Genomic DNA, 23,910 nt, shown 5'->3' on the forward strand with positions numbered 1-23,910 from the left:
GAATGTTCAAATTATTTCCCTTTGATTTTTTGCTTGAATGAAACAATTTCATGAGAAATATCAGTAACTAAACTAAAATTTTCTAAAATTTTCGTCTAAATTTATTCGATTTCATTCATTAATTTATTTCATTTTTTAAAATTATAACTACGAATTTCAGGAAATTATCTGTATGAAATTTCAAGTCGTGACTGCTTTGAACACTTCGGAAGAAAATGAGACCATAAAGGAAGAAGAAAATAGTTAAAGCGTTTTATGTTGATATAACAATATAAAACTCATTATCGCGAGTAGACCTAAGATATAATGAGAGAGAGGCGTATGTGGGACTTACGCCCTTTTCGTTTTATTTCAACATGAAATGTGTCATCCGAAGTGCACAACACATAATGTAAAAAGGGCGTAAGTGTCATTTTTTGAATGAAATGAAACAGGCGTAAGTGTGGAGATACGCCCCTTTCCCGTTGAAATATAGCAATTACGCCTTTTTCCTATAGATCTTTTTTTTTCCGATTTTTGGTCAAAAATTCCATGAAAAACCGAAAAAACAGGAATTCGGAATATACGCCCCTTTCACTTTTAAAATGGGTTTTTTGGCACTTACGCCCCTTTGATTTTAATGCGACGATATGAATAATGTAAATAATTCATCAATTCCTAATGGGAGGCTTATTACATCTTAATAAACTCATCGAGGAAACATTTGTTTGTATTTCAATCAAGTAATTTAAAATCAAGTTTACTTTTTTATGAAAGCTTTCATTCCTTAAAATCAACTGCATCATCATTATTTTTATTCATCTTCACATTTTCTCCATTTTTCACCAGAAAAAAAAGAATAAAAAAAAATTTTAAAAATCGTACGATTATTCTTATCGCAATGCGTTCTGGACAGCCAGCGGCCTATCGCCTCATCATGGATTTGATGAAAAAGCATTACAGAATGCACGTCGCACGGAGAAAAGTGGCGGGGATGAGCGGAGGGGGGGAAAAAAGTAATGTTACGGGAAATCATACGATATCTCGCCACCACTGTGCGTCGCACACTGTTCAATGCTTTCATTAAGTCGGTTGTGGGACAAATAGTCAAACTGAGAGGCACCGGGAACGCCTGCCAGTTGATCGTGAGGTGTCTGTGATACCGGATCTATTGGATTTAATTTTTTACGGATTTTTGTGGTTGGTGATCAGAAGAAATTGTTCGGAGTCGAGAGGGTAGGATTTATCACCTCGAGGGTTTCAAGTTATTTTGTCTAATTGTGTGAGTAAATCGATCGCGATTTATTGTGAATTAAATGGGGTGAAGAATGGGATGGAATCTCAGTGCTTGGGAAAGTTCGTGTGGAAAGTGAGAAAGTGACAAAATCACGGATTTTAAAAAATATATTTTGAGCCTAGCCGTGTTTTTTTTTAATGAAATATTAATAATTGTAGAATTATAATTGTAATTATTTCGGTATCTGTTAATTTTTCAGGAGAAAATGTCACAAGCCATTTTTTGGGAAATTTCATCAGCTACAAAAAGTGTCAGTGACATTTTTCCATAAAACCACTTGTTCTCGAGATATTTTCAGTCTACCATAAACATTTCTTTTAACGAAAAAATTAGCAATTGATGAAGAATCTCAAATCGTTTTTTCAATCAAATTGACAATCGTAATTCCATTATGTAATGAGCTTCTTCAATCTCTTTTACCATTTTTTACTCAACATTTCTTACATCGTACTGAAAAAGCAAAAAATTGTATCAATAGCTGCACTCAACACGTGGACGTAATTCCCTCCAACATTGAATTTCACCTTGACATTTCTGGATTGTAATGATACTGTATAATTTCAAATATATTCACTCCGCTAATTCAACAAGTATTTTTCAAACGTAAGCACGAGGTGTTGAGCGCTGACTTTGCATCCGAATGAATTTTCATGAATCTTCCGTTATTGACGGATTGATTTTCCCAGTCACTGCATGAGAAAAAATAAATTTTTTGTTTTTGAAAGAATTTTGGACATTAACGAGCGATCACCGATCATCAATACTCATCATCCTTGTTGCTTCCGATTTCCAATGGATCATGAGTTAGCGTTCGAAATTCTCTTCTACTTTCACCGAAAATTTTAAGGAGCGGGAATGTGACCCAGCCAGCGACTTGCCAAATTTCCATTTCATTCCGACTTTCACATGTGGAGAGGAGGGCATATGGACCAGGAATGCTATTTATATTTCTTTATCGGTAGAACATGGGATGCCTGGCGTCCCCCTCGATAATCTTTCGGTCACTACGGGCCCGAAATTTTCCCGTTGGGACCGCCGAGCCAATCATGGGATAGAGGGAAAATCGGGAACACTTTACCAATATTAGGAAGTCAAGACTCACTCATCCCTTCTCCAAATTTCTGATCAATCACATCCCTACTTTTCTCCTAAAATTATTAATTTTTATAACAAGTACGAACTGTGGCATGATGAATGATTTTTTTGCGGTGAAGAGACGATAGTTTCAAAAATTTTATCATCATCTTTAATCGCAGTTTCGTTCTTTGTACCAACAAAAAACCTCTTTCTCGTTACAGATCATTCCTAAAAAATGTCAGCAAAGGCGATCCGCGAAGCAACCGGAAAAGATCTGATAAACCGAAAGCTAGTGAACGGCACAAAAGCGGCAAAATGTCGTTTCGTCCAAATAGATGAGCACACCAACTGGAATACAGCCATCGCCGAAAATCCCTGGCTATCCTCGGAGAAGCTGGTGGTCAAGCCAGACCAGTTGATCAAACGTCGCGGCAAACTTGGCCTGATCAAGGTTAACGCCGATTTGCCAGCAGTCCGTCACTGGATAAACGAACGCATGAATAAAGAGCAGAAAGTTGAGAAAGCAACCGGCAAACTGAAGACCTTCATAATCGAGCCATTTGTCCCCCACAAGGCCGAAGAAGAGGCTTACGTCTGCATCTACTCCCACCGAACAGCCGACACAATTCTCTTCCATCACCAAGGAGGTGTCGACATCGGTGACGTAGATGCAAAGGCCCTGAAACTCGATGTTCCAGTGGGCAAAGAACTCCCAGACAAAGCAACAATAATCTCAAAACTCCTTGCCCACGTTGCTGAAACCAAGAAGAACGATATTGCCACTTTCATCGAAGCTCTCTACAAACTCTACGTCGACCTCTACTTCACATACTTGGAGATAAACCCTCTCGTGGTAACCGACGATTACATCTACATTCTGGACCTCGCCGCCAAGCTCGACACAACAGCTGACTTCATCTGTCGTCCTGACTGGGGAGAAATCACCTATCCACCGCCATTCGGTCGTGACGCCTATCCCGAGGAGGCTTACATCGCCGATCTCGATGCCAAATCGGGCGCCTCCCTGAAGCTAACGATCCTCAATCCAAAAGGCAGGATCTGGACAATGGTAGCTGGTGGTGGTGCATCGGTCATCTACTCCGACACAATCTGCGATTTGGGGGGTGCCTCGGAACTCGCCAACTACGGTGAGTACTCCGGTGCTCCAAGCGAGCAACAAACCTACGAATACGCCAAGACTATTCTCAGCCTGATGACAAAGGAAAAGCATCCCGATGGCAAAGTCCTCATAATCGGCGGTGGAATAGCAAACTTCACCAATGTCGCAGCAACCTTCAAAGGAATAGTTAAATCCCTCCAGGAGTTTCAGCCTAAACTGGTGGAGCACGACATCAGGATATTCGTGAGACGAGCTGGACCAAATTACCAAGAGGGCCTTCGCATAATCCGAGAGGTCGGTCGTCGTTTAGCCATTCCCGTCAATGTCTTCGGCCCGGAGACCCACATGACAGCCATCTGTGCAATGGCAATGGGCAAAAAGCCAATTCCAGATCCAGAGGCCCAGGAATTCTCAACGGCGAACTTTTTGCTTCCCTCGGGGCAGGACGTGGGGCCCACCTCCCCCCTGCCAACCCCACCCCCTCCTGTCCAAGGGCCAAAGGTGACGCAGGACTCGACGGACTCGCCGGACTCGCCGGACTCGCCGGACTCGCCGTCGACTCAACAACTCTTCAGCAATGGAACTCGTTCCATCATCTGGGGCATGCAGACAAGGGCTGTGCAAAGCATGCTGGACTTTGACTTTGTCTGTCGTAGGACAGTGCCGTCAGTGGCTGCTATAGTCTACCCCTTTGTTGGTGATCACAAACAAAAGTTCTACTGGGGCCACAAGGAAGTCCTCATTCCGGTTTACAAGCTGATGAAGGACGCCATGGGAAAGCACCCAGACGCCGATGTAATGGTGACATTCGCCAGTCTGAGATCAGCTTACGAGAGCACTGTCGAGACCCTTCAGTTCCCCCAAATCAGGACAATAGCTATAATCGCTGAGGGAATACCCGAGAACATGACGAGAAAGCTCATTCTGATGGCGCATGAGAAGAAGGTCACCATCATCGGTCCAGCAACAGTGGGAGGGGTCAAGCCAGGATGCTTCAAGATTGGCAACACTGGTGGCATGATGGACAACATACTACACAGCAAGCTCTACCGACCAGGAAGTGTGGCATACGTGTCGAGATCTGGTGGCATGTCCAATGAGCTCAACAACATCATCTCCAAGGCCTCTAATGGAGTTCTCGAGGGAGTTGCCATTGGCGGGGATAGGTACCCCGGTACGACCTTCATGGACCACATAATGAGGTACCAGAACAATCCTCAGGCCAAGTTGATCATCCTGCTGGGGGAGGTCGGGGGGGTCGAAGAGTACGAAGTGTGCCAAGCACTCGAGTCTGGAAGGATAACGAAACCCCTGGTTGCCTGGTGTATAGGTACTTGCGCAAGCATGTTTAAATCAGAAGTACAGTTTGGACATGCAGGCTCGATTGCCCACAGCAACATGGAAACAGCTTCCGCCAAGAACGAAGCCTTGAGGAAAGCCGGAGCACACGTGCCCGACAGCTTTGACACCCTTGGTGATCTCATTGCTTCGGTTTATGGTAAACTCGTGGACAGTGGGAGCATTGTGCCAGCACCGGAAGTGCCTCCACCAACGGTACCGATGGATTACAATTGGGCGAGGGAGCTGGGGCTCATAAGGAAGCCTGCCTCCTTCATGACGTCCATCTGCGACGAGAGGGGACAGGAGCTTCTTTATGCTGGGATGCCTGTTACAGAGGTTCTCAAGCAGAATGTGGGGATTGGGGGGGTTGTTTCGTTGCTCTGGTTCCAGCGGTGTCTTCAGCCTACTTACTGCAAATTCCTGGAGATGTCGCTGATGCTCACTGCTGATCATGGTCCAGCTGTCTCGGGGGCACACAACACCATTGTCTGCGCCAGGGCTGGCAAGGATCTTGTTAGCTCACTTGTCTCCGGACTTTTGACCATTGGCGACAGGTTTGGAGGCGCTCTGGATGGCGCTGCACGCATGTTCTCGGAGGCTTACGATGCTGGATTACATCCTCAGGAGTTTGTTAATAATACGAGGAAGAAGGGGGAACTCATCATGGGGATTGGCCACAGGGTTAAGAGTATTAATAATCCTGATATGAGGGTCAAATTGATTAAGGAGTATGTCATGGAGAACTTTCCGGCTAAGCCGTTGGTAGAGTATGCTATGGAGGTGGAGAAGATCACTACCAGCAAGAAGCCCAATCTTATTCTCAATGTGGATGGTATTGTTGCCTGCGCTTTTGTCGATATGCTGAGGCATTCCGGGATGTTCACGAGGGAGGAGGCACAGGAGTATATCGAGATCGGGGCGATCAATAGCTTGTTTGTGCTGGGAAGGAGTATAGGGTTCATTGGTAAGTTGAGGGAAATTGTCAGGGCTTACTATAAAATAATGAATTTTTAAAAAATCAGATAGTTGTGGATTTTTTCAACAATTTCACCGTCACAAGAATCTAATGTTTTTTTTTTCTTATTCTAGGACATTATATGGATCAAAAACGATTGAAACAAGGCCTCTACCGACATCCATGGGACGACATCTCCTACGTTCTTCCCGAGCAGTACAATTGAGTGAATTGTAGAGAAAAAAAATCAGTGCTACGAAATGTTGAAAATCACGTTCTATTGAATGCATAATACGTCCACTCCAATAACTAAGAAAAAGATGATGTTGATAACAACAATGAGATCTCCTGCAGTTCCAGAGGAATGGTGAATCGGTGTTTTTGTCTGACAAGGCATTTAGAAATTTTTGGAAAATAATTAATTCATTGGTTGATTAATTTAGCAATGGATTAGAGAAATTATGAAGGTCTTATTGGACAGAAAATGATTCAGATAAATCTCTGAAGGTGTCACATTCCCTAGTTTGTACGATAAATTAGTGGATAAACAGATCAACGATGGCAGCACAAAGATTCATGCAAGAAAATTTAGAAAAATTACTGAAAAATTATTTTTCAAAGTAAATAGAAAGTAATGAGTAATGAAATTGCACAATTGAAATTTCTTAACCGTTTAGAGTTAAACGACGAGGTGGTGAGTTAAATTTACGTGCATTTGTATTATAATTTACGGGTTGTGTCGAAATTCAATTGAAGGAGTTACATGAGTGAAATAGTTGATTATTTTCATTGTTTATCTAGGTACTATACATATGATTTTTATTACTGTTAGTCACACGGTGAAACGTTCTTTGGAAGGTTTTAATAAGGCTCTTTTCTTTACAAGGTTGAGTATTTTTTCATTTTTTTTTTTTTTTTTCATTAATTTTTAGGCATTCCGGTGGAATGAACAATCTCACTTTTCCGAAAATTGTGTTGATAGAACAAATGGACATGAATGATTGAACTTAATAAAAATTTGAAGGAAGAAATTGAGTATTGCATTTTATTCCATTAGTTTTCAACGTGTTTACGATGATGTTGGCCAGAGGAAAAAATCCAGGGGTTGCTAGCCATAATTATGAATGGATTAAAGACGACTTGAAGCACTTTTTTATGAGAAATCAATCGTTTATTACTAGTCACATTTACGTTAATTCACCATCTCCCACAGCTTCCTACAATCAATGATATAGAATCACTCTTCATTTTCGTTTATTTCTCGTTAAAACGATCTTATCTGAATTATTAGAATTGATAATCGTATTTCTCTTGGCCAATATGATTTTCGTGTACTTGACAGATTCATTGGACTTGATGGTTGGACCCTGGCTCGAATTATTCTGCATCGGAGTTCTGAGGACGATTGGACGATTAAAATTCTGGGATTTCAATCTATCCACTTTTGACGTTGAATTTCCCCCACTCTTGTTACTCAGTAACACAACTTTAGTGGGTGGATTTTGCTCATGTTTGTTATCATGGACCCTGGAGGTGTCCCTGAGGTTCACTGGAGGGGGAGTTTTCTCCAGTACTGTCAGATTTTCGTCGTCTTTGGCAAATATTATAGGAATATCTAGAATACTTCCAAAATCATCACTGAGATCTTTAGTTTCAGTCTTTTTCCAGGAATTATTTGATGCTGTTAGTGGTATTTTTTGAGCATTAGAGTCGCCAGCTGTTAGTTTATTCGATATTGGAATTATTGTCATGGAATTGTCGTTCATCATGGCTCCATTTTGTTTAGTAATATCGTTGACCTCGGGAGAGTCACTGGATTCATGGGCCATGTTCTCCAGCACTAAAAATTCATAATTCACTATTTATTTGCCCAGATGATGAGTTTTATTTAATAACTAAGTGGTAAATCGTGACGAGTGAATTTAAAATTTTTTGCTACTGTTAATCCACAAAAAAGACATTTTTCCCAAGTCCAATAGTTTCCGAGATATTTCCATTTATAAAAAAAAAAAAAAATCCAAAAAATCTGTTCCATCCCACCAACCACGTAAACCACTTGAAAATCAAAGGATCCCCAGGAATAAAGGACACGACTGAAGATGGTATCAAAAATAACAAACTCAAAATCCACCAAAAACCACATTTATTAACACAAAATTCCAAAAGATCATTTTTCATCCCCTCAAAATTTCACTCTTACAATTTAAAAAAAAACAAACAAAACCCCCTAAATCTCCCCTCCCGCCATAGTATCCAAAACAAATCTACCTGTGCTCATCGCCGAAGTGGACGCCGTCTCGGCAGGGTTGGGCTCAGCTGCAGAAGACCTCCTCAAAAGTTCACTCTTCCCGATGAAGTCCTTCCTCACCGCAGTCCTGCCCAGACCCCTCCTCGAGTCCTCCTCGAGCAGCCCCTGAGCTCCCAGCCCACTCTGCCCAATTAGCGCCCCCTCCTCCCCCCGCATGAAGCCCCTCCCCCCTTCCAGTGACTTCCTGACCTTCGTCAAGCTGACCCCCATGGGCCCCTTGTTGACAATCGCCTGCTTGATCCCCTCCCCAGGTCCAGGCCCAAACTTGATGGGTCCAACTGGGGAGAGACTGGCCATTCCTCCAATGTTAAGGGTAATCCCGCCATTGCCATTGCCATTGCCATTGCCCCCCTGCTGTCCAGCCATAGCCAAAAGTTTGGGATTGATCGAGCCCCTCGGCTTGACATTCCTCTTGGCATTGTGCCCATTACGGCCCGGCAGGGATGGCTTGGCAGGCCTCGGCACTTGCATCATAACCGGAATTCCCGGGGGATTCCCCGACCCAGTGGGTGTCGCAGGTCTCGATTTTTTCCCCACAATTTCACAGCTATCGACCGAGCTACTGGTTGAATTCTTTCTCTTTCTGGGTTCTTTCTTCATAGGCTTGCTGTCGTAGTTGATGTGAACGTGTCTCAAGGGTAACGGATGTGGCTGAAGTAGAATTCCCCCAATGAAATTAGCGATCTCATCGAGAATGCACCTGTCAACCATGCCTTGGGTAATGCCCTCCACATTCTTCTTTCTCGATGAGATCCTGAGATGATCGTCAGCAGTTCCAACGACGATGAGACTCGTCTGCACGAGCATCTTCTCCCGTGTTTCCTCGATGTCGTCGGCCCTGACTGTCGCCGCATTCTGACCGATGACGAACATGACGGGGGACCTGACGTCCATGAGAATATCGTCCGGGGTGGAGCGTTTGCCCTCAGCTGTGCTGAAGGGGAATCCCAGACAGATGATCGCTGTGACGTGCTCAATCTGGGAGATCTGACAGGCGAATGCCGCAGCCGTGTTGAAACCGATGAGGATGAGAGGTCTTCCGGGGCAGTCGGACCTGATCTCCTGGATTTTGGCGCGGGTCGCTTGGACCAGCTGATCCATGCAGGATGTCATCGTCATCTTGTTTGAGGTCAGACCGAAGTGGGGATTTATGGTGACGACTGTGCTGAGGGAGTTCAACTGGGAGATCCATTTGAGTTGACGTGGGGAGAGCTGACTTGTGATGCCCGACGGTGTGATTATGAGGATTGGGTTACCGGGGAGTTTCTTAGGGCGACAGGAGTTGAGGGTCGTGGAGACTGGGTCCCACGAGCGCTTCAATACTGAGGTCAGGGTCTCCCAGTTGATGGCTCCTCCCGATCTCGTCGGAATTGTGGGTTGAGTCGAGATTATCTTGTCGACGAGCTGAGGGATTTTCGTTCGCAGGGTCTGGAGGATGTCCAGGTAAATGGTGAGATACTCCCGGGGGAGGTGGTCGAAGAGGAGCGAGTGGAGCCACTGGATGAGCCGGAGATCGTAACCGGTTGACGCAAACACGTGACGGAATCTCTTTGCCGAGGAGTCGATGGACATTCGACGGGAGATGGTTTCCTTCCTCGAGGTGGTCTTCACGAGGCGCGAGAGGTGCTCCTCCGTGAGGATTCGAAGGACCCGGGTCCACAAGCGGCTCTGGAGACACGACCAAAAAGTCTTGTCGATTTTATCTTCCCAGTCTTCCGGAGAGTCGGGACGCGCGAATGTCGCCAGGCGGTGGCATTCCTCTATTTGGTGGAGGGGCTTTAGGAGGTCGTAGGGGGGTGGGGGGGATGGGGGTAATGGGGGGGTTACGACGTCGATATCCTCGTCGGGCTTGAGCTTTTTGGCGCTGGAAGAAGAGAAGGGAAATTTTAGAATTTGGGGGTCAGACGAGTGGAGATTAGCTTTTGTTATGGGGGAAGCGTAACTGGTGGGGTGGTAAAATGGACACTCAAACAATTTGCGAAAAAAATTCAAATTTTTGAAAATTGTTTCATTGGGCAATATGGACAATTGATAAATCCGTATATACATATAGGATAGACTCAAATGGATGCTGAAAAAATTTACCAAAAACTTTCAATAATCGAATTTTTAAAAAGTGCTTCTTGGCAAAGTCGACAACCGAAAAATTGGCTTTAATCTGAAATAAAATCCTTCAATCATACTCACCCAACCGAGTCCCATCCCTTCGAGAAGAAGATCTTCCTCATAGGCTTGACGTAGATGCTCTCTGGCTTCCAGTTCCATGCTCGAGCATAACAATGATCCGTGAGGACAGTATTCACCTCGTCAGCGATGTGTCCAGCCAGGGACTGGAGGTACCTCGTCAGTCTCTTCAGATTCCCTTCCAGGAGATCGTTAACTCCACTGGCAGCTTCACCACTCGATGGATGCACAATCCTATCAGAATTCATATCTAACAATAATGATCAGGAGAAAATTCACACTTGAAAATTCACAATCTTCGAAATGCATTCACGTCATCACATGGGGAAAAATGTTTTATTTCAATTCAGTTTCAATCCTGAGAGAATTGAGCAGTGAGGGTTTGTTATTTACGTCTGAACACAATTTCGCAGTTTATTTCTTCCATGTTTGTTTCATTCAGGTTATATTCATTCGCAGGTTAGTCTTCTGGTCGGTTTTCATGTGGCGACAGGGGTTCAAATTAAGAGTGGAGCTGCAGCTTGAGGTTCTTTCGCTCGTGGATAGCCTACGAAAATGGTGAGTGTGACATTTTATTCATCAAATAATCCGAAAACATCAGGAAAATTGTATCAATTGTTTGCGAATCGATCATGTCCAGTGGAAAATTGAGGCTTTTGCTTTTGGGTGGAACAAATATTTATTTTCTGTCAGGGGAAATTGGGTTTATATGGCAGGCGAATCCTTCGTTATTTCTCCTGAAAGTTTTTTTGATCATTTAAGAGATGTTCAAGGGTTTTAGGGGGTGACAATGACTGGGGTTACCTAATTAGCAGTTTAATCAATTGTTGGGGAGTAAGTGTTTCGCGAAGGGGGAGGGCCATGATAATTTGTTGTTAAGGAATGACAATTGAGATTGAGGTTAGAACACCGATCTTAAGTTATTTCATGATTAAAAACTACGTGTTTTATCCCACTTAATTAATTAATAGTATTTTGGCGACATTTCAGGCACTCGTCATTCCGGAGAAATTTCAACACATTCTTCGTGTCATGGGCACGAACATCGATGGTAACAGAAAAGTCATGTTCGCCATGACTGCCATCAAGGGAGTGGGAAGACGTTATGCCAATATCGTCCTCAAGAAGGCTGATATCGACCTGGACAAACGTGCTGGGGAGTGCTCTGAGGAAGAAGTAATTTATTAAAAATGAAGGCGCTTTCATAGTACATTAATTAATATAAAAAAACAGCAGTGTTAATCGAATCAATGATTTTTTTAATGTAAAATAGGTGGAAAAGATTGTCACCATCATGGCGAATCCCAGACAGTACAAAATCCCAGACTGGTTCCTCAACAGACAGAAGGATATTGTTGATGGAAAATATTCCCAGGTGTGTAGATAATCAGTTGAACAATTCAAATAAAAAAATTGAAAACAATTGATAACTCTTGGGGAAAGAGATGTTTGTGGCAGAAATCACGACCGATGGAATTTATTCATCCGTTTGTTCCATTGGCTGGTAGTTTCTGCTAGATAAACTGCTGTTGGATTAATATTAGAATTATCAAATCCAATATAATTGGTAATTCATCATCTGACGAGCAACAATTTTATTCATAGATTTGAATTTTCACATTTTTTAAATTCTCACTTGTTTTGTAAAAAAGGCATTTCAGAACTTTTTAGGAGTCGAAGCATATTTTTATTCGAAGATGAAAAAATATCACAAGACATATCATAAAATCGATGATTATCGAGATAATTGAATATATAAATTTCCAGATGAATTTTACGCTGGAAAAATCCATTGAAATTGAAGTTTTTTTTTATTCAAAATATATTCTATAAATTAGTCATTTCAAAGAGAACATATCAGACTTTTTTCTGTTGATAAAATTTCTCACAAAAAGTGATTTATTCAACAATATAATGAACTGATTTCGTTCTACAGCTGACGAGTTCAAACTTGGACTCTAAACTTCGTGAAGATTTGGAGAGAATGAAGAAAATCCGTGCACACAGAGGACTCCGTCACTACTGGGGCCTTCGTGTACGTGGTCAACACACCAAAACCACTGGCAGACGTGGTCGCACTGTCGGTGTATCCAAGAAGAAGTAATTTCCTCTATTATTGTACGTCAATAAACTTTTGAAACATCTCATAATTCTCCATCTCTCGTTATTTGACCTCAGGAAAAATACATTTTCACTCAACAATTGCTTTATTTTTCATTTATATACACAAGCTGATGAACGCCAATGGATTCGTTGTGACGAATACCTGAGTCCATTGATTTTTGATTTCTCAAATAATTTCTTAAGGGGATTTTTAAAACTCCGATCGAAGATAAATCTTTTTATTTTTGAAGAAACCGAGTTCGAGAATTTATTTTAATTTATTAATTACATGAAATTGCCTCAATTTCGTAGAATTTTGAGAATGTTAATGATATTGCGCAGCTGCCCCAGCTCATTTGTACTTAATTATTATGAATATAATTCAGAATTCAATTTTTCCACTAATTCGATGATATTCTTTCGATAAAAACTCGCGGGACTTTTCCTTTCTCAATTCCCCTGAAGCCCATTAAATAGTCCTCGTCATCTGGTATTTCACAAACTGAGATTACCTGGAAGATGGATAAATTTTCTATTAGTTTGGAAAATTTCAGGGAGAAGTGCATCAGTTAACTCAGCTTTATGATAAATTTTATTGTTTTTCCAAAAATTTCAATCATCTTCGATTTTATTTAATCAATTGTTCTATCAAATAATTTAATTTATCAATGAGGTATCGAAGACTTGAGAAATTATGGTTTTTCAAGTCTTCGATTCCTCTTCGATTGATTAAATTCAGCGAAACAGTTTTTCTGTTTCGACTTTATTTTATTTTATGTCTGCATTTAAATAATAAACTTCTCTGCATACTTACAAACAGTTTCGAAAGGTTTATCATGCATTCGGAAAGGAGTAAAAAATAAACAAAATGAGAAATAAATACTCAACTTTATTGAAACATTGAGAAATAATTATATATAAAAGTGTGCAAGAAAACGTACAACAATCGAAGGGGCTTAAAATTATTCTACACTAGCGTTATAAATCCGTAGAATTTCAACAAATATTTACAAATAATTAATCAAGCTGGCTTCGTTTGCATCAGCATTATTCCATCGACAGTTGTTGCTTTGGAGGAAAATACAACTTAACATCTAGTGGACGTTCATTACGTATTATTACAGTTTTTGTCATGTGAAAGAGAAGATTGGGGTGTGAAAATAGTCAGCATTCTACTCTGTGTAGAAGTAATATGATTTAGAATAGTTCAACTCGTTAAATACTCGGTTTTATGCAAAATTCTAATGAGCTTTGATTTTATTTATCAACTTGTTTAATCAATTTTTCAACCAAATTTCATCAAATAATTTTTCGACTCTTCGATTTCATTTTTTTCTTTCATATCACGTCTGCAGCATTGAGAAAAAAATTTAACTAGTTGAATACAAATTCATCAGCACTATTTAATGGATTGAGAATGGAAATTGAAATTTTACACAGCTCTTCTTACACATTCACCAAAAACTTATCAATTGCTCTCGTTTCACGGCTTTACAACTGAATGAAATGATATTGTTTAATGATAAGGATATGAGGAGATGACCTCAAATTATTGCATATGTTCTCTCATGCGTGCATGCAAGAACTCAAGGCAGACTTGGTGCCCAATTTTCCCTGAATCTCAAATACTCTCATATCTCGAATTTCGTTACCTCGTCTCGTGCGAGGTTCAATTCACTCGTATCCCTCGCCTCGTAATCATAGAGTACTCGGGCTCGGTCTACCTCACTATCCACCTGCTCTGTAGTTTGGTGATCGACCGGGTGATACGAACTTCCTGTCAAACTGATAATTGAATCCACATGAATGATTGGGAGATTAGAACAATTCAGTGGTGGAGTTGCAAATCGCAAATTCAATTAGATTTTTTATATATAATTTTAGATATAATTGGAAATAAGAATCCTCAAGTGACTTCATGCTCGAATAATCGATTGAAATTAAAGTTGTTATTATTCTAAAAAAATATCTTTTAAATGAGTAATTCTAAAGGAAAATGTCATCAGATCTGTTTTCAGCTGATGAAATGCCTCACTAAAACGGCATTTTTGACATTTTCCTGTGAGACCACTCACTCCCAATATAAAAATCAAATGTTATTTGACGTTTTACCACTGCATGTCTGAATTGCAATAACCAAAAGAAATAAATTAGTAGTGAAATCAATGAAACGTGAAAAGAAGCACTACTATCACAATGAGACAGGAAGATAAGAATACATCCAGAATTTATCAACAAGAACAACAATTTTTTATTTGTAATGAAAAGTAGATCATTTTTATCACAAGACAATAATCGGCAAACAGCACTGATTTCCATACTCTCTAAATACCTTTCCCGATATTCTTCAGCACAAATACACCAAAAATTTCTCTCATAAAGCTCTAGAATAAGAGAACAAGTGGAAGATTGTCGAGAAATATCAATTCGACATTGGCCTATTCATATTGACAAATTTCCATTCTTATGAAAAACTAGTGTTCTACGATTTTTTTTAAGAAGAAAAAAAATTCAAGAGGAGGAGTGAACTAGAATGATTAAAGTATCATTATAATTTGATTTAATTCAATTGTAATTTGAAGAACACTAAAAGAGCTTCTGATAGAATCAACTTCAGAGTTGAGTAGATCAAAATTTTTTAAATCTATATTTTCGTTATGTTGGACTCGAACGTAGCACTAACGTAACTTGATTCAGTCAATTGCGGATGTATCGGAGAATTATGAGTCTCGGTCGATGTTGGGGTTAGCTCGGCGATCTCCTCACTGTTGACACGAAGCAATGGACTCGGTTGACGGGTCCTACAATACATTCAGCCCCAAGCCCCATGGAAAAAGAGAAACCCAAGCAAGAAATAGAGAATGAGAAGTTTTCAACAGTCTGCTATGATCTAGTCACTAATCATCAACAAGCAATTGATGCAGATATATGTGAACTTGAGAAAAAAAATTGAGTGGAATTTCCATGAGAATCGATTCATCACATATAAAAAATTCCACTCTCTTTTCTACATTCATTACAACCGATGCTCAAAGTCTGAAATTTGCTTCCCTTCTATATTATCAAGTTTCAATAGATGTGTAAAGCAGATTCATCAATGAGTAATGATGCTGTGTACGCTTTCAAAAAATAATGGTACATCAATCTACTTTAAGCCTTCACGTCAAGCATTCGTTTTGACATCGAATCAGAATTTTTAGTCTAGAGGTAATTTGTTCAGGTCTTTTTATGCATAACATCAGCAGACATTACTCACTCATATCACCATTCTATTGTAGGATAGCTATGCAAAAAACCAGAGACACATTTGTAAATTATGAAGCTAGGTGCAGTCCTACCACATGATAATATTTACAAATTTGTTGATTCAAGATTATGTACAGTAGCAATTGAACGATATCAAGGAGAAGAGAAATTGCCAATTGAAAATGTCTTCAAAGCTTTTTTATTACACAGTATTTTTCAGATATTACTCTACCACGTCATAACAATTGAAAAATTTCCCTTCATCCTGACGCAACAACTGCGGAATATTTTTTGACTCTACATACCCAGCTAATTCTCGTTGCAACTCTTGCATGGTGGCATGACATTGAGCATAGTGTCGAGCCTGTGCCTCGGCGAACTCGTGGAGACAACGTAGATGGCCAGCCTGAGAGCTCGATACACCCTCCAACAGCAGTTTAGTTATCTCCGATTGTCTATCGAATTCCGACTGGGCTATCCTCAACTCCCTCTCTGCCTGAGTATAAAAAACATACATAAAAACATTCGTGTTATTCTTGGGAACGATGGATTATCCATGACTTATCAACATCTAGACACATATCGACAGCTAAATTCTCATGAGTGCAACTCTTCTTTTTTTGACTCTGAAAATACCTGATCCAGCAACACTTCGGGTGATACTCCGGAATCCTATTAGTGTCGGAAATGCAGCAATGAGGGAGAGAAACCCAGTGATAATGTACGAAGACATTTAAAGCCACAAATATTTCACTTTTGAAGTGGTAAAACGTAACGCGCAAGAGTCAATTTTGTTAATTATCTCGGTATTTGTTGATTTTATGAAAAAATGTCTCACATTTTTTGTAAAAAATTTCTACAAAAAAGTACTTGAAAAAAACTCATTGAGATATACCATTTCATAATTGAACACTTCTCCACGAGTAAATGAAAATGAGAATTTGAAGAAACTTACACTCTGTTGTCCCAGCATGCTCCTAGCTTTCCTTACTCGGTTTTTACACGCATCCAAGTCGAGACTGCAGTTGACAAAAATAAAATGAAGATTAATGAAGATTCTTCTTGGATTATTATTGGCTGTAAGAATATAATGTTACCGTTTTGTTTCGAGTATTGCCATTTCTTTGCTTATCGTCTTCATCTCTCCATCGAGAAATTTACGGAGGGGTTGAATGTAACAATTGGCCGCTGTACCGATGAAGTCACGTTCTATCTGACCCAATTTCTGTTGACACTGTCCAACTTTTATGAGAGCCGCACCTAAATTCATGATTTATTGCAGTATTATCTGAAGCATTTCATTTAATTCTATTTTTTCCCAATTTTATCGTTTAGAGGGAATTGAGAAATCAGCAAAATTCCTCGACATGAAAATCCAATAGAATTTCCTCGCAAATTCGTCAGGTTTTTCAATGAATTTTTTTCTGTGAGTGGAGAAAATATGTTTAATATACCATATGCTATTCCTGGTCCAAATTCATTGCCAGCTTCGATCATGTCCACCCCAACGTACTCCAGGTTGCTTAATCTATTAGGCTTCTTCTTGTCGATTTTCTCGTAGAAAAAATCCTCGATTCTGTTTCCTGAGATCATTGACGTAAAAAATTGTTAGATTGACCGGGATAATCAGATTTTTCATGATGATGGAGAGAGGGGGGAGGGTGTGGATGAAAATACCTGGATTTGGTGTCAACATTGCCTCCATATTTCTCAATATTTTCTCCGTCCATGTCTTCGTCATGTTGGCCCTGTCGGCCAAGTGCTCGAAGTGTGCATCGAGTTCGGTTTTCTCGGAGGTTCCGAGGGTCTCCTCTGTGAGCTAAAATTAAGGTGATGAATCGTTTTCAATGAATATTTTGGCATCTAAGGCAGATATCAAAATTTTTCTGACTCTCTTTGAATTCATTAGTGAGAATAATTTTTATTCAAGATACCAAGATCCCTAGATTCATATTACTCCCATTACAATCATGACTAATAACAATTTAAATTCAACTCATTCAACGATGATTAATCTACCGGGACAACTGAATTAAATCCCACATATATTTTCCATATTAGTCACATCTCCCGTATTCACAACTATAATTAATAACTAATTTACCAAAATCAATAAAGAATGAAAGTACAAAAAATCCTTGAGACATGCTTTCACAATGAGGTGAGCGTTTTGTATTCTGGAGGCACGTCATTTCGGGTCTCAAAACAATAGATTCTTTCTCTCATCTCATTGCCCAATCGAGAGACCAATTTCACTATTCCCCCCGCAAATATGCTGCACAAAACGAGTACAAGTAATAAACAGCTCTCATTAAATCGTAAATACAAAGAGAAATTATTGATAGAGACTAATCGTAAACTGGGCAGTCGCAATTGGCATAGCTATGCACACACCCTCCTGGACTGAAAATCATACGTACGAAGGAGATAATTAAGATCCTGATGAGGAGGTTAAGATTACGGGGGTTACCTGGACCACACGGCTCAGCGCTGCACCAGCGTCTTTCACCAATTTCTTAACGTTAAAATCCATAATTCCAGGATTTATTTTCACTCGATTAAAAAAGAATAACGACTCAGGGTGATAATGTGCTTGATATTGACTTGAACTAATTGTGTTATATTTTTTCGAGCTGCCTTTATGACTGGACTTCTCTATCGATCTTGAAGATTGTTTCTGTCAACCAGCAGCTGGCGCTGATTGTATATACAGCGTACAGGGTTGGGTATCTGTCGATACCGTCGATAACCACATTTTTTACGTGGCATTGTAAAAAACCCGTATAGTACATTATGTCACCAGGCGATGATAGTATTTTCTGACCAATGTGGCTTTATAATCCGAGCCGAAAGTGAGGATTTTAATCACATGAGTCAGAGAATCATTTTATCGCCGTGTGACGTACAATGTTTTATGTTTCTAGGCCGGGAAACCGCGATTTAACCGAGGGAATCCATGTTAGAATTGCGGTTTTACGGTTCTAGAGACATTAAATAATAGTTTATCCCCGAAGTACTGAGATCCGCGTTCTAACCGAACAAAATGAAGTTAAAATTCGCGGCTTATCTGTCCTCGGGACATAATATACTATTTTTTATGATATTTATGAGTCTTCGTCAGTCGGAATAAAATAAAGCATTTTAGTAATCGAAAACTGCAAGTTTTTCGAAGTAATGTAAAAAATGTAAAAAACCCGGCGAGGTAATTTACGTAAATTACGTCGGTAAAGAACGGTATAATTTAACAATGTAATTTACACGCCCAACCCTGTATACAATGCGTGCTCTGTTTTTTAAATTCGGTTTCAGGAGCTTTAGGATTACGCAAGATTCGGTTGGTTCAATGATTTCTTTTTCTTGAGGGGGTCTGTGGAGGTGTTCATTCGTATTGGGAGCAGTGATGAAAATCTGTGATTTAGACCCCCCGTGAGAACTTGGGCTATAAATAATTGAGCTGAATTAGATAAAAAAGAATGCACCACAGGAAGTTCCACAATTTTTTTGGAAATTTACAGGTTTTTCCATAGAATAATGGAATAGAAAAAAATCTAAAAGATCTAATAGTTGCGGATTCTTTCAGCAATTCATTCACCACTTCCTGGAAAATTTTGTAGAATTGTCAAATTGTTTCAACTGCTAAATCCATCATTAATTTGGCACTTGAATAGTTGTTAGTACTGAATTACTTAGTGACTTAGTATTTAGTTAGTTTTAATTACCAAGTAATTCGAAAACTTTAACTTAATGGAGGACTAATTGCCAAGCATGCGCGTACTCAGTACTCTACTAAGAAATTTAAGTACTAATGTACTTATTAATGCCCATCACTGCTCGGGAACAAGTGGCTTATTCAGAAGACCGCATCAGAGGACTTTTCTACCAGCTGATTAAATTTCCGATGAAAAATCTTATCTCAAGTTTTCTTATAAAATTGGTAACTACGGAGATAATTATGAAAATTCACGAAGGGAATTTAAATTTCATTTTCATTTACCTGTACAACTCGGTTGAATGCAGTTCTAACGCCATCCTTGACTAGTTTCTTCACATTAAAATCCATGATTAAAAATTATAATGATTTCAATCCACGGATGAAGTGTTCACTTAAGCCCGGAACAATTCACTACAGAAATTTTGTCTTATCGATCAGTGCGCGGTTTCTAGGGGCGAAAATCATGGTAAGAACACCTCTGCGTCTGCGTATTCCACGGAGAGTCCGGTCCCGCAAAATCGTGACTGTGAATCGTGAATATTACCATGAAATTGGACAAAATCGAATTCAGTAGCGAAGCGGTAAAACGATTCAAATCGATGTAGACTATTATAAACAGTTTTCAATGAATATCTCGGAATCCACGAGAGATAGCAAAATTTTTGTTATAAGTTTTTTTGTAGCACTCGATTCGCTCTACAAAAAAGACCCATTTTGTCATTACAAAAATTTTACTATCTCCCTTACATTCGGAGATATTTCTCGAAAACTCAGCTAAGAGCCAAGTCGACTTTAATCGTTTTAAAAATAATTTTTCAATAGAAAAACAAAGCAATTGAAACTAGGTCCAGTCGAATAAAATAGAAGTATAAAATTCATTTTCTGCGCAATCATGACTGAATCGCTTTATTACTATAAAATTGGACAACAAATTAATAAAAAATCCTCACCTCTCGTTTTCTCTAATGGCTCATTCACCTTTATTTCTTTTTGCATTGTCAATTTAATCAATCAATTAACTCTGAAAATAAACAGTCAATCCTGGAATATTGGTCTCAATTGTTGAAGGACAGTCATTACAAAAATTCGAACGATAATTCTATTTTATTTGTAGCAGTAAATAACGTGACGCTGTTCTGATTTTTTTCAACTCAATAGAATGATTCTATTCTCATGTTCAATAACAGAAAAAATTTACACGCGTAATTAGAACTCCTATTAGTCCATAAATAAATCAAGAACGAATGGAGATTGGTCGCTCATTATCACCACTATAAATAATCATTCTGTTTAAATTTCCTAATTACACCTCTATTTGTAGAAAATATTTTCCAAGTTTCAGAAGACGGAGAAAGAAAGATTGTTCTTCTCCATGTACAATTTACAAAATTTCCCTCATACAAAAAACGATCGACGCAGTATAAAAAATGTACGACAAGAATTATGAACGATTAGATCTAGATATTGAATAAAAAAATCGTTGATAACCATCTGAAGAAATCAAAATTGAAGGAAAAAATGCAAAAGTGAAAAAGATATTCAATCATCATTCTTCAATAGAAAAATAAAACGATTAAAACAAGGTTCAGTCGAATTAAATAGAAGTATGAAATTAATTTGTTTTTATTTGGTATCAGACCATTGTGAGACCATTAGACGTCATTGAGACTTCATGGAGACGAGTTTTCTTGATCTGGCACGTGTTTCCGTTCGAATATTCGTGTATTCAAACCATAAGACATTTGGAATTAGAGTTGTATCACGTAGAAGCAAGTATTCAGATGTCTTCCTGTGAAAAATTGAAGTAATTAGCGTATTGTATCGATTCATCAGTGAATTGATGAAGCAATGAAATTAGAATGGACATTTTTATCATTTATCCCGAAAACAAGTGATTTTAGTGACAATAATCAAGCAGTTGATGCATTCAAATAGATTTCCAAACAAATGAAACTCCTCCACAACATGCGATCGCTAGACGATGTCCACACGCCTCAGATTCATGACAGCCCTTCAAATGGAGAATAATTTCTCCAGTTTATTCCCAAAAATTGTTGTTTCATTATGTTTATCATCTTTATTCAAATGGAAATTTTAACCATGTCATTTTGAAATGATTCAATATACAAAGATGAACTTTGTAAAGTCGTTATTTCCAACTCACCATGTCACGATAACAGGAAAATATGGTGTGAAGACTAGATGAGTTATGGAGAACCAAACAATCCCCATAGTAATACCGATCATCATTCCCCACAGGATTTGTGAAATAGTGTGATAATGCAGGTAAATTCTACTGTAGGTCACGAGTGATGCCATCGACAGACATCCCCCTATTATCGCCCATCTCCAAAGCTTCTCAGAGACTGTACTGTTGCTGTTATGATGCATCCTGTACCAAAAACCATTAATTTCACACTTACAATCGTGAAAAGACGTTCAAATGTTCCGCTGAATGTCAGTCATCACCTGATACACACAAACACTGTCGTATATGCAGCGAAAAACCACATGAACTGGGCATGTGCCGAGGGCATACCATATTCAACATATACCACATCTCGTCTCATTGGTCTTGCTTCTTTTATCGTGTGCTTCAGGATTAATCCAACGATGTCGTTAATTATAATACCGATGAAATAAAAAATCTGGAATTAATGGAAAATTTTTCAATGAGATAAAGTGAAGCGACATTGGCAGAGTGAAATTGGAGTGATCCTAGGTTTTTTCATTTATACATAATTTGTAGAAATTGCTGCGTGATATAAAATTTCATGGAAATATATTTTAGATTATGAGGATGGAAAAACAATCGAGATAACTTTCGAAAGATAATTCATTCCGGCTTTAAAGTTATTTTGTTATTAATTCAATTAATTTAATGGTAAAATCAATTTATTCAATTTAAAAAATCCACTGGTATTTTTATGTTCAGCAATTCTACTAAAATAAAAGCCATTGAATGAATATTTTTCCTTACTGTATGTAAATCCCTCCTGAATAGGATGAGGGTGATAAATCCCGCAATAATAGCGAATGGCATCAGACTTATAAGCGCCAAAAAAAACCCTACGAGGTCTCCTAAAAACCAAAAAAATACTGAAATGATGAATGAAACCCTGAAACCTGCGTTAAATTTCAAATGAAACCGTCTCAAGAATTCTGAAAAATTGAAGAGTCTGTGAGTGATCGAAACATTCTCAATATGCAATAACCAGCTTGTTCATACTCTCGGTAAATCCTAATAAATCTACAAAAACAATCGATGAAAGCACGAATTAATTAATGAATTAACAACCTTTGGGGTACTCGACAAGCGTCAGTGACAATGGTATCCATTTTGCATTGTCTATGTTATTGTTGATTATTAAATTCTCCTCAATACTGTCAATAAACTTGTCCTCGTGTGACGCCATATTGTGATGCGCGCCTACTGGTTAAAGCCTATATGCGCACGCGCATTACCTATACTCTCTATACTCCCACCACTCTCAAAGTGAGGCGAATTGAAGTGTCAGCCAGCGCTGCCGTATAGTAGCTCAGGTACTAAAGATGACGTCGTGCGCATGCGCGCCGCAGTGGGGGCCACGTACTCGGAAAATTGCCGTGGAAACATTCTCCGTCCCAAATTGTAAATAATAATTGAAAAAGGTAAAATTAGTATAGTATACTCAATCAATAAATTCCGATCAGTCTAGGTGTATTATAGTTTAATAAATACAAAAAAATTTCGAACGAATAAATTCAGTTGAATATTTATTTTGAGTTTCCCAATTTCCTGAATACATTAATTTCCTTAAAGTAGCTCATCAGTAGACTACAAGTTCATACTGACCACACTATAGATGTCGAGATTTTCAATTATTAAATTTTTCCATTAAATTAAGTGAGAAAATTTATAAAAAATTCATACACAATCAGCATCATTCAAATTACATTTTTCAACATATTATTTTCTTTTCAAACATCTCCGTTTTATAAATAAATAATGGATATTGTTTAAAAAACGGTCATTCATATTGTATCATGTGTCAAAAAATTTCTTGTTTTTTTTCATATTTTGAGTCAAAAATTTCGATTTCAATCTTGCTCTACACAAAGTTATGGACTTTGACATAGGACAGTGGGTTAAATCCTGATTTTTCAAAATTGATTTTTTGAAAAACCTAAAACGTCAATTAAATCCAGCAAAAAATTACGATTAAAAAAATCTAATAACATTCTTTGGCGATTCTTTGTAGCTTTTAAAAATTCAATTTTTTCAATTATTAACGATTAGACAATTCATTAATAATACAATATTAATAACAATTGTACTAATTTCGATATTCCTCCATGCTTCGGCTACCTTTCGCGTTTATAGACAATGTCAGTTTTCACTGATTATTAACAAAAGTTCGTCTGTTATTCTGGATGTCCTACACGGTAAAATATCCTATAATATTTCCCAATGCTCTCGGTAAATTTACCACTGCCCCACTACCTGCAGCTGACACGGACATGCGCACTAGAGAGAATCTTAGTTCGCTGACTACTATCCGGAGGCGCTGGGTACCTCTCTAATAAACTCACTGGCTGCCATAGGGAT

The 23,910-nt window shown here is 38.8% G+C and overlaps 5 protein-coding genes across 12 annotated transcripts in view; 2 read left to right on the top strand and 3 right to left on the bottom strand.

Annotated features, from left to right (window-relative positions):
• LOC107037520 (ATP-citrate synthase) overlaps window positions 1–6,794 on the top strand; it is an 11,426-nt gene extending 4,632 nt beyond the window's left edge. Inside the window, exons 1-3 of one of the 3 annotated variants that reach the window (XM_015256102.2) lie at window positions 1,075–1,261; window positions 2,575–5,778; window positions 5,904–6,794. In XM_015256102.2, coding sequence (XP_015111588.1) covers window positions 2,589–5,778; window positions 5,904–5,995 — 3,282 coding nt within the window. In that variant the 5' untranslated portion in view covers window positions 1,075–1,261; window positions 2,575–2,588 and the 3' untranslated portion in view covers window positions 5,996–6,794. Of the gene's footprint in view, window positions 1–1,074; window positions 1,262–2,574; window positions 5,779–5,903 lie in introns of those variants that run through there. The other 2 variants (XM_015256103.2, XM_015256101.2) reach the window with 2 other exon arrangements.
• A 26-nt stretch (window positions 6,795–6,820) lies between these two features.
• On the bottom strand, window positions 6,821–10,770 carry LOC107037521 (KAT8 regulatory NSL complex subunit 3). The gene is made up of 3 exons (XM_015256105.2): window positions 10,265–10,770; window positions 8,038–9,941; window positions 6,821–7,609 (listed from the first exon to the last, which is right to left on the bottom strand). Exons 1-3 carry the CDS (start codon window positions 10,507–10,509, stop codon window positions 7,014–7,016), a joined length of 2,745 nt encoding a protein of 914 aa, XP_015111591.1. The 5' UTR covers window positions 10,510–10,770; the 3' UTR covers window positions 6,821–7,013.
• On the top strand, window positions 10,734–12,411 carry LOC107037525 (40S ribosomal protein S18). The gene is made up of 4 exons (XM_015256115.2): window positions 10,734–10,819; window positions 11,252–11,437; window positions 11,535–11,636; window positions 12,198–12,411. Exons 1-4 carry the CDS (start codon window positions 10,817–10,819, stop codon window positions 12,363–12,365), a joined length of 459 nt encoding a protein of 152 aa, XP_015111601.1. The 5' UTR covers window positions 10,734–10,816; the 3' UTR covers window positions 12,366–12,411.
• On the bottom strand, window positions 12,195–20,871 carry LOC107037522 (endophilin-B1). Of its 6 annotated transcripts, XM_015256106.2 has the most exons (10): window positions 20,273–20,871; window positions 19,605–19,846; window positions 17,288–17,429; window positions 17,065–17,193; window positions 16,708–16,870; window positions 16,566–16,629; window positions 16,247–16,282; window positions 15,916–16,106; window positions 14,017–14,149; window positions 12,195–12,876 (listed from the first exon to the last, which is right to left on the bottom strand). In XM_015256106.2, exons 2-10 carry the CDS (start codon window positions 19,668–19,670, stop codon window positions 12,766–12,768), a joined length of 1,035 nt encoding a protein of 344 aa, XP_015111592.1. In that variant the 5' UTR covers window positions 19,671–19,846; window positions 20,273–20,871; the 3' UTR covers window positions 12,195–12,765. The 6 variants fall into 6 exon arrangements, with proteins under 6 accessions (XP_015111592.1, XP_015111594.1, XP_015111593.1 ...); XM_015256108.2 differs by lacking the exon at window positions 16,247–16,282 and having other exon boundaries at window positions 20,273–20,869; XM_015256107.2 differs by lacking the exons at window positions 19,605–19,846; window positions 20,273–20,871 and adding an exon at window positions 18,081–18,274.
• Window positions 20,872–20,929: 58 nt separating this feature from the next.
• On the bottom strand, window positions 20,930–22,745 carry LOC107037523 (dolichyldiphosphatase 1). Its single transcript, XM_015256113.1, has 5 exons — window positions 22,621–22,745; window positions 22,303–22,403; window positions 21,792–21,970; window positions 21,487–21,714; window positions 20,930–21,111 (listed from the first exon to the last, which is right to left on the bottom strand). Exons 1-5 carry the CDS (start codon window positions 22,736–22,738, stop codon window positions 20,982–20,984), a joined length of 756 nt encoding a protein of 251 aa, XP_015111599.1. The 5' UTR covers window positions 22,739–22,745; the 3' UTR covers window positions 20,930–20,981.
• Between the last annotated feature and the right edge of the window lie 1,165 nt (window positions 22,746–23,910).

The sequence above is a fragment of the Diachasma alloeum genome, unplaced genomic scaffold (genome assembly GCF_001412515.2).
Source record: "Diachasma alloeum isolate Michigan unplaced genomic scaffold, Dall2.0 Dall_scaffold_00255, whole genome shotgun sequence".
NCBI classification, from domain to species: Eukaryota; Metazoa; Arthropoda; class Insecta; order Hymenoptera; family Braconidae; genus Diachasma; species Diachasma alloeum.

What these genes read in the sequence shown, in the direction of transcription:
- LOC107037525 (XM_015256115.2), top strand. An exon ending in GGGAGTGCTCTGAGGAAGAA is followed by an intron (nt 11,438 to 11,534) that starts GTAATTTATTAA and finishes AATGTAAAATAG; the next exon opens with GTGGAAAAGATTGTCACCAT. An exon ending in TTGATGGAAAATATTCCCAG is followed by an intron (nt 11,637 to 12,197) that starts GTGTGTAGATAA and finishes TTCGTTCTACAG; the next exon opens with CTGACGAGTTCAAACTTGGA.
- LOC107037522 (XM_015256106.2), bottom strand. Translation starts at nt 19,670, where the DNA reads ATGGATTTTAATGTGAAGAAACTAGTCAAGGATGGCGTTAGAACTGCA. An exon ending in AATGTTGACACCAAATCCAG is followed by an intron (nt 17,194 to 17,287) that starts GTATTTTCATCC and finishes CAATGATCTCAG; the next exon opens with GAAACAGAATCGAGGATTTT. An exon ending in TGGACCAGGAATAGCATATG is followed by an intron (nt 16,871 to 17,064) that starts GTATATTAAACA and finishes TCATGAATTTAG; the next exon opens with GTGCGGCTCTCATAAAAGTT.
- LOC107037521 (XM_015256105.2), bottom strand. Translation starts at nt 10,509, where the DNA reads ATGAATTCTGATAGGATTGTGCATCCATCGAGTGGTGAAGCTGCCAGT. An exon ending in AAGGGATGGGACTCGGTTGG is followed by an intron (nt 9,942 to 10,264) that starts GTGAGTATGATT and finishes CTCTTCTTCCAG; the next exon opens with CGCCAAAAAGCTCAAGCCCG. An exon ending in CACTTCGGCGATGAGCACAG is followed by an intron (nt 7,610 to 8,037) that starts GTAGATTTGTTT and finishes ATGAATTTTTAG; the next exon opens with TGCTGGAGAACATGGCCCAT.
- LOC107037523 (XM_015256113.1), bottom strand. Translation starts at nt 22,738, where the DNA reads ATGGCGTCACACGAGGACAAGTTTATTGACAGTATTGAGGAGAATTTA. An exon ending in TCAGGAGGGATTTACATACA is followed by an intron (nt 21,971 to 22,302) that starts GTAAGGAAAAAT and finishes CATTAATTCCAG; the next exon opens with ATTTTTTATTTCATCGGTAT. An exon ending in TTTCCTGTTATCGTGACATG is followed by an intron (nt 21,112 to 21,486) that starts GTGAGTTGGAAA and finishes AATTTTTCACAG; the next exon opens with GAAGACATCTGAATACTTGC.